This window comes from Nanorana parkeri, unplaced genomic scaffold (assembly GCF_000935625.1).
Source record: "Nanorana parkeri isolate BGI_ZX_2015 unplaced genomic scaffold, ASM93562v1 scaffold847, whole genome shotgun sequence".
NCBI classification, from domain to species: domain Eukaryota; kingdom Metazoa; phylum Chordata; class Amphibia; order Anura; family Dicroglossidae; genus Nanorana; species Nanorana parkeri.
This window is the reverse complement of record NW_017307115.1, coordinates 581,738-590,399: the sequence shown is the minus strand read 5'-3', so window position 1 is coordinate 590,399 and position 8,662 is coordinate 581,738. Positions and strand designations below refer to the sequence as shown.

Genomic DNA, 8,662 nt, shown 5'->3' with positions numbered 1-8,662 from the left:
TTCAATATATTACAAATCCTCTTTACATATTATAGCTTCTGTAGAGCTCACCATTCATATTACGAATACCCCAAGTACTCAACCGCTGCCACCGTGGTAGTTCTGCCACTGACACCAGCTACAGAGGACTACAAATCCCAGCAATGCATTATACAACAATGCAGAATACCACCAGCTACAGAGGACTACAAATCCCAGCAATGCATTATACAACAATGAAGAATACCACCAGCTATAGAGGACTACAAATCCCAGCAATACATTATACAGCAATGCAGAATACCACCAGCTACAGAGGACTACAAATCCCAGCAGTACATTATACAGCAATGCAGAATACCACCAGCTATAGAGGACTACAAATCCCAGCAATACATTATACAGAAATGCTGAATGGCATCAGCTACAGAGGACTACAAATCCCAGCAATGCATTATACAGCAATGCAGAATACCACCAGCTATAGAGGACTACAAATCCCAGCAATACATTATACAGAAATGCTGAATGGCATCAGCTACAGAGGACTACAAATCCCAGCAATGCATTATACAGCAATGCAGAATAATTGCTCCAAACTCTGTGCGGCTTTGGGGTGATTGCCTGATGTCTCCAGGGGGTCTTAAGAGGGGGTGTGGAGGGTGTCAGGAGGGGTGTGGATGGCTATGTGCACGGTGCAGAAGCTCTGTAAGCAGTGCCAAGTGGTTGCCCAGAAGGTAGCCCCCGCCAAGCGCGGGACCTCAGGCAGCCGCTTCAGTTTCAGAATGTAAAGTGCCATTATCGCTTTTTAGTACGGCGCCCCAACTCGTCCACCCGATGCCCCTCGTGTGCCGCGGTGCGATGCATCGGTAAAAAAAATAGCACATGCCCAATTTTCTGTTCAGGTGCGTCGAATGGTCCTCAATGCGACGCGCGTTACCGCGAGGCATAACGCACCGGAGCGAACAGGTGCGAACTGGCCCTCAGATCCTTCTTTGTGATTGGGAGTCGATGAAGTTCGGGGGCCTTCCCCGGGATCAGAGAAGGAAACCGAAGAATGTTTGGTTTTCCCCGGAGTGTATAAATAGCAGCGCGGAGGCTTGAGGGTTTAGTGGCCTGCGTTTCCCAATAAGGGTGGGCCGGGCAGTGCGGAGTGACATCAGTGATGGGCCCTGAGTGACATGTGAACGGCCTTTTGTCACACATATAAGCTCAGCCTTCTATTGTTATCCCCACGCTGCCGCCTGTCCCGGGATCTGCACACCTCCAGCCACCATGGATGACATCTACAAGGCAGCGGTGAGTCTCCTTCCTTCACTGTATATATATATTGGGGATCATCCAGCGTGCCAGGCGAGATCCTCCCTGAGATTTCATCTCCTTTTTATACTTCTTGGGGGCGATAATATTTCCCCAAACGGGTTTCTGGCTGTTTTCCTTCTGTAGCCATTTGGATGGGGGTCTCATTATCACCCCTATGAGTATTCTGTACACCGCCACTGCGCGCTGGGCGCTATACACTCCGCACTGATAGTTATGAATCATCAATAGGAAGATTTCCAGTTGCTACATTTTTGTTACAATTCTGTGTCAACGTTTTCGGAAAAGGATACAAATGTATAAAGGATACAAAACAAACCAGAAGCCATCACAATCAGTCTCACTCCTCTTATAAGCTTGTCTCAATCTTTTTTTTTTACCCCGGAGGAACCCTCGAAAAAAAATGGGGGAACCCCTTCTAATTAATTTTATTAGAAGGGGTTCCCCATTTTTTTTTACAAGTCGCGGTACATTCGTGTGATCAGCGAGTTGTAGAACGTGAATGCGATCTACAAACGAAGTGCGAGCGACTTTATGGTATTTTGCATTTGATGCGCGGAGGCATTCGATGTCACTTTCGGGGGGCCCCCCCCCCCCCGCAGTTTTCCTTTGGGCTCAGGAGTGCGATGGGATTTTTTAAGCATTCGCCGTCACTTTCGGCACCCCCCACTTTTCGTTTGGGCTTTATCCGGTCAGGAGTGCGATGGGATTTTTAAATAGGAGAATGACACGATGATGTAATTAGATCATTTTACACCCAGAGCGGATTATTTTACAACACATCCTTTACCGCCGCGACTCCGGGGCGGAGGGGATAGCGAGTGGGCTCCAGGAATCTGCATCAGTTATCCAGACATCAAACTTTTTGCAGTATTTCCCTACATACAAGAATGATCAAATGAAACAATTTATAAAGGCCAAAAAAGAAACACAAATCATAAAATTGTAGCATCCCCTTGCACTATTGGTAAAATGCCCCTTTAGATTGGTGATCAGTGTAGAAGTTACCCCCGTACATTGGATGACAATGGGAAATTGCCCCTTTACATTGGTGATCAGTGTAGAATTTACCCCCGTACATTGGATGACAATGGGAAATTGCCCCTTTACATTGGTGATCAGTGTAGAACTTACCCCCGTACATTGGATGGCAATGGGAAATTGCCCCTTTACATTGGTGATCAGTGTAGAAGTTACCCCCGTACATTGGATGACAATGGGAAATTGCCCCTTTATATTGGTGATCAGTGTAGAAGTGACCCCCGTACATTGGATGACAATGAGAAATTGCCCCTTTACATTGGTGATCAGTGTAGAACTTACCCCCGTACATTGGATGACAATGGGAAATTGCCTCTTTACATTGGTGATCAGTGCAGAAGTTACCCCCGTACATTGGATGTCATTTGGAAATTGCCCCTTTACATTGGTGATCAGTGTAGAACTTACCCCCGTACATTGGATGACAATGGGAAATTGCCCCTTTACATTGATGATCAGTTCAGAAGTGACCCCCGTACATTGAAAGACAATGGGAAATGGCCCCCTTTATTGGGAGTCCTTAAAGAATGTCTACAGCCAAACTGGGGACACCTTTTCTGGTGACAACTGTGTAACAGAGCACTTCCCCTCAACTTCTTCTTACTTCCTGTTGTGTCTCCAGGGCAGGAAGTGAAGGCTAATCTCATCAATGTGTCATAAGGAGCAGAAAATAAAAAAAATACATCAGAACTGTGATAAAGTATTTTCCTGTCCTAGAATTCACCTTGGCGTGGACCGCCTCAGGCTATAGACTTCCAGGGAATTTATTGTCAATCAGGTCTGCCCTGTACAAAAAACAGGTTTGGAAGGCACAAAGAGCCAGCGGGGCAAATCAAATCACAAGAGTCCACCTGAGAATTAAACCAACGTATACTTCTGGTTGTCCTTGAGGCAGCTGGGCCTGCTGGGTGACATAGTCTGCTTTAAAAGGACCTCCAGCTCTCCACCTCCTCCGGCTGCAGACCTCGGGGTGGCTGCCAGTCAGGTCAGAGCAAAGCAGATCATTATCTGCTTCACTTTACTGAGTAACTGTCTATGATCTGGGGGGGAGGGGTGGAGGAAGTCTCTGAGTGCAGTTTTGTGTGCATAGCAGAACTGGAGAGCCCAGTTTGCTGTTATCAGCCATTTTAGGGTCAGTTAGGGTCACCCAATAGCTGCGCACCTTCAATAGGACGACTGAGGAGCAGGTGGACTATTCTCAGAATCAAAGCTGTGAACATTACGGCTCTTTTACAGAAGACAGTTTTTTGGGGGTGTACTATCCCTTTAAGAGATGCAAAATTGCTCACTTCTCAAACTAGATATCATGTAAGAGGACTGAGTACACATAAGCTCACCGTAAGCTCACCATAAGCTCACCATAAGCTCACCGTAAGCTCACCATAAGCTCACCATAAGTTCACCGTAAGCTCACCATAAGCTCACCGTAAGCTCACCATAAGTTCACCATAAGCTCACCGTAAGCTCACCATAAGTTCACCATGAGCTCACCGTAAGCTCACCGTAAGCTCACCATAAGTTCACCATGAGCTCACCATGACAATGCTACAAGTGGAGGCTATTTAAAGGCCAACTTCACTCACCCAGTAGCCGCACAAGCAGCCCGGTATTTACTAACCTTTGGGGATTCTGCTGGAAATATCCATCCAGGTCCAGCACAGAGTTCATCCGCTACTGTCACCATGGTGGAATTTGTGGGCGGGGCTTGACCAACATTTTGGACACGCCCTCATTTTTGTAGCTCTGGCATTATTCTCTATCAATAGCTCCGCCCCATCGAGAAGAGTTACATTTGTCTCCAGCAATAGGACAGAAATGGGAATCTTATGTGATGAAGCTTTTTGGGATTCTTCTACCGCAAAGGGAACAAAGACACAAAAATGTATCCGGGGATATAAATGTATCAATAAATGTCTGAGCCGGACGGGTGGAGGGAAGGATTCCCTGGTGTTATCTTATAATATGTATTATATAATGTGTGAAGGATTCCTAAACGTACATCCCTCAGGCCGAGACGTGTGCGGAGATGGAGGCATTGTCTGTGTATTGTTCTATATATAGAAGCCCGGAGCCTGGACAATGGAACGATGGCTTATCCTCCACCTGTCCGGTGGAACAAGGGCCCCGACCTCAGCCAGGATAAACATAGTTCACAAGCGTCAGATGATTTCTTCTTGGTGGTCCAATTCCAGAACTGCTGATTGGCCGGCGGGTAACCTTTACTGGATAATCCGCCATTGTCTTTCCATTCCAATGTCCTATTATTATATATCTATTCTATCTTCCAGTCCCCCCCCTTCCCCTTCCCCCACCTCTCTGGCCATTCACTTATCAATTTCTTTCATTCAACCTGCAGAATCAATGAAAGAAATCAAACAGATTCCTCCATCCAGGCTAAACGTCCGGGGGCCAGCGCTGTCAGAATACCAGAACAGCGACTGTAGCTGATTGGCTGACATTACTGTTACAACTGACATCTAATGTACGCGGTCACTTCTACACCGACAATAGTTGGCCCAACTCCTTTGTCAATAGTCTATTGAGTAATCAATGTTTGGCCCCCCCGCTGTAGCTGGGTATACACGTCTCTATTTTGTTTTGTTCAATCCATGGGCAGAGCGGAAAAAAAAATAGAACAGATTCCTCCATCGATGACTATGAGCGGTGACGGAGGAATCCCCCGCTGTGTGCATTGTATTTTGACAGCGGCCGCCAGTCGCATACCGGAACGGACCTTGCAATTGACTGGCTGCTGGCTCAATTTGGCCGCAAATTTTCCAACTGGCTCCTCCAATCAGCTATTTGAAGGGTGCTTATTGGAAGGGTGCCAACAGCGGTACCCACGGTGTGAATTTTGGCTGTTTCATCAGAAACTGTCCGAAGTTCATCCTCTGTATACCCGGCTCAAAGCTGACCTTTACCCCCCCTTTGACTAAAAATCACATCATCATTCAGCTCTGCATGCGGATATTAAATCATCTTCCATTCATTGGCTAAACAAACATATTTTCATTTTAATTACAATTTATTTTTTTTCCCACTTCCTGGTCCACTTTGGCACAAATGATGTAACGTGCCAAAGCGTTGCATCCTGGGAAGGTGACATCAGCAGAACATTGCTCTGAAATCTCATCTGTAGTCTGAGGAGGTCTCCGGGAAAGGTATTTTCCTCCCCTGAGAGGATGTGCACGGTCACATGTCGTAGTCACAAGTGCCAGAGTTCCAGGAAGTAAAGGGAGATCTAGTAAACTGCCTTTCAAAATGGCCGCTGTGAGAAGAATGGGGAGGAAAGGAATACAAAGCCGGCAGTTATCTAGAAGTATCTGTGTGTAGATTGTCATTACTAAACATTTCTAAAGGGTCAAACATTTCTTTGTAGTTATTGTCAAGATCTGGGTGAAGTTCCTCTTTAAGGCTTCATTCACACTAGTTGTGGATGTACATTTTGGGATTCCTGCAGGAACCTATGAATTTCGGCAGCAGGAACCCCAAATATGCACTTTAGAAGTGGCCACTGCCACCATTCAAGTTAAAGGAGAACTATGAGGCGAGTGATTTTCACTCAGCCTCATAGTTCTAGCCGACCTGTGACAATGAGACTGTCACAGGTCGGCTCAGTAGATCGGGAAGTGAGCGAACACATACCGACGCTCGCTCACTTCTCGATCATCTCCCTGCAGGGAGCGGTGACTGTCACTCACCGCTCCCTGGAGGGATTCCCCCCTCCCCGCTCCGATCCTCCAGCGCTGACTCCTCTGTCCTCCTCTTCTCTCATGTCCCACGGAGTCTGTGCGGGTGCACGCTGCTCCATAGACTTACCTTGTGTCTCTCCTCGTCTCCCGGCTGAACATCTGAATTGCGCATGCGCCCGCCCCAAGATGCTTTGCAGCCGCCTGAGAAATTTTCAGATGTTCGGACGGGAGCGCGCGGCGGAGACACAGGTAAGTATTAACCCCTTTCAAAAAGTTTATTTTTTTTCAATCGTTTTGCATATATCTCCTGCTTGCTAGCCTTATATATATGCAAAAACCACCGAGGGTTTAAAGCAGAACTATGGGGTCGGGGCTTTTCCCCATAGTTCTCCTTAGGGTAACGGGAGGGCACAAACTAGCGTCCTCCCGTCACCCTAAGCTCAGTATATAGGGAGCTACAGCTCGCGGTATACTGAGACGCCGCAGCCGGAGCGGATCCCGACATCGATGTTGAGATCCGCCCAGCTGCGTGAGTGACAGCTGGCTCTGCCTATCTAGAGGCAGAGCCAGCTGTACCCGCCCCCTCCCCCCCCCCCGTCTGTTCTGCCAGTCAGCGCTGGCGGATCGGAGCGGGGAGGGGGGAATCCAGCCCCTCCCCCTGTCACGGCAGAGAGCCGTGACAGGATCGAGAGGTGAGCGAACGCCGGTATGTGTTCGCTCACTTCCCGATCTACTGAGCCGACCTGTGACAGTCTCATTGTCACAGGTCGGCTAGAACTATGAGGGGAGTGGAAATCACCCCCCTCATAGTTCTCCGTTAATAACCCTTTAATCACCATATGACATCCTCTGTTACACAATCGCTACATCACAGTTTACATTCCAACACAACAGTGATTACATGTTATTTATTCACTGCAATGGGTCCAATATAATTAAATTGTGTGTTTATAAACATGCAGGAAAGGTCTGTATGGCTTTGGGACAATGTGGGGATGTTCTGATGTTTCATTATATGTAATAAAAGGATGTTTTTATATTTTGAAAAATCTGTCTGGCAGTGAATAGAAAATAAAAAAATATTTGTACTGTTCATTCTGTTTTGTTGGAATGTACGCTGAGATGTAGAGTCTGTTATTATTATTATTATACCGGATTTATAGAGCGCCAACAGTTTGCGCAGCGCTTTACAATATAAGGAAGACATTATAATATAATTAAAAACGACATGGTAAGGAGGAGGGCCCCGCCTGTGGGAGCTTACAATCTGATACAATGTATCCTGTGGTGATTACATTGTAACAATTCACATTCACAGCAAACATCTCAGTTTTCCTGGCAGCCGTGAAGGATACAAAGTTTTATATTGTGTGCTGCGTATGCTTACCAAACCCCCCATTGTTAGTGAATATGCTGCACGTCACTGTTAGGCCTCATTCACACTGACGCACGTATGCGCGCGTACGTGCGTATTGTACCATATGCAACCTATGCAAATAATTGGCTCCATACACACAGCCGCGTATAGAGCCGTATATTTGCGTAGCGTATATATGCGCGAAAACAGAATGGAACAGAAATGCGTCCGGGCAGCGTATTTCTGCGTATTTACGCGCATATACGCGTGTTTCCGAGTATATACGCGTGTTGACGCGCATATACGCGTCTATACGCACGTATACGCGCGTACATGCGTACAGCACATAAAAAATTCCATTACGAGTGATGCATTCTGGGATTGCATATAGTGCACGCATATACGCATATACGCTCGTATGTACGCGCGTATACGCAGTATACAATTTTGCTTGCGTTGTGTGTGAATGAGGCCTAACTGAGGTGTGCATCTCGCATGTGTCGCATACAAAGAGCAGAATTGATCAAAACTGGAGCCCAGGGCAACCAATCAGCTTCTCTCTTTCATTTTCAAAGCTTAACTGAACAGGCTGAAGAGAGAAGCTGATTGGTTGCCATGGGCCCCAGATTTTGTGGGCTCCGGGTTCGATAAATTCCCCGCAAATTGTCCTGCAGATATGTCCATGTGACATAGGGTTGCCACCTGTCCAGGATTCACCCGGACAGTTCGGGTTTTGAATGCTGTGTCCGGGTTTCATGGCAGCAGAAATGTTGGGCAGACAGGGACAACCAAAATTAAGATAGGGGCTACTAGAGTGTTCGGGGTTTTGCTTGAAGAAAAGGTGGCAACCCTAATGTGACAACATGTGACAACATATGCAAATGTTCTTTAGTACATCAGGCTGGAGATTTTTTGGTCTCTCATGCCTACTTAAGGCAACACCAGCAGTGGCGGGTCTCTATATATATCCCAGATTGCCGCCTTCTATCACAATGCTGATTGCGGTGCCAGAGATGAGAGCGGCTGGCGGAGATAAAAGGACGAAGGTTACATGCCAGCGCTCTTATCTGCTGGGTACACAATACATTATCTTCTCGTGTTCCTCCACTTTTAGTGCGCCAGGAATAGAACACAACCACCGGGGATCAGCGTGTTTGGGCTTTGTGTGTTAATACCGGGACCAACATGTCCTAAATTCACGCTGGGCCCGCTCACCCTGCCGGCATTCAGCAGCTTGGCATGACAATTGATGGAGCGCAGCTGTGTAGATTAG

The 8,662-nt window shown here is 47.0% G+C and overlaps 1 protein-coding gene across 1 annotated transcript in view; it reads left to right on the top strand.

The window, feature by feature from the left end:
- Positions 1 to 1,108: 1,108 nt before the first annotated feature.
- Positions 1,109 to 8,662, top strand: part of LOC108794414 (troponin C, slow skeletal and cardiac muscles) — a 14,417-nt gene continuing 6,863 nt past the window's right edge. Inside the window, exon 1 of the mRNA XM_018565443.1 lies at positions 1,109 to 1,278. Within this exon, the coding sequence (XP_018420945.1) occupies positions 1,255 to 1,278 (24 nt within the window). The 5' untranslated portion in view covers positions 1,109 to 1,254. The remainder of the gene's footprint in view (positions 1,279 to 8,662) is intronic.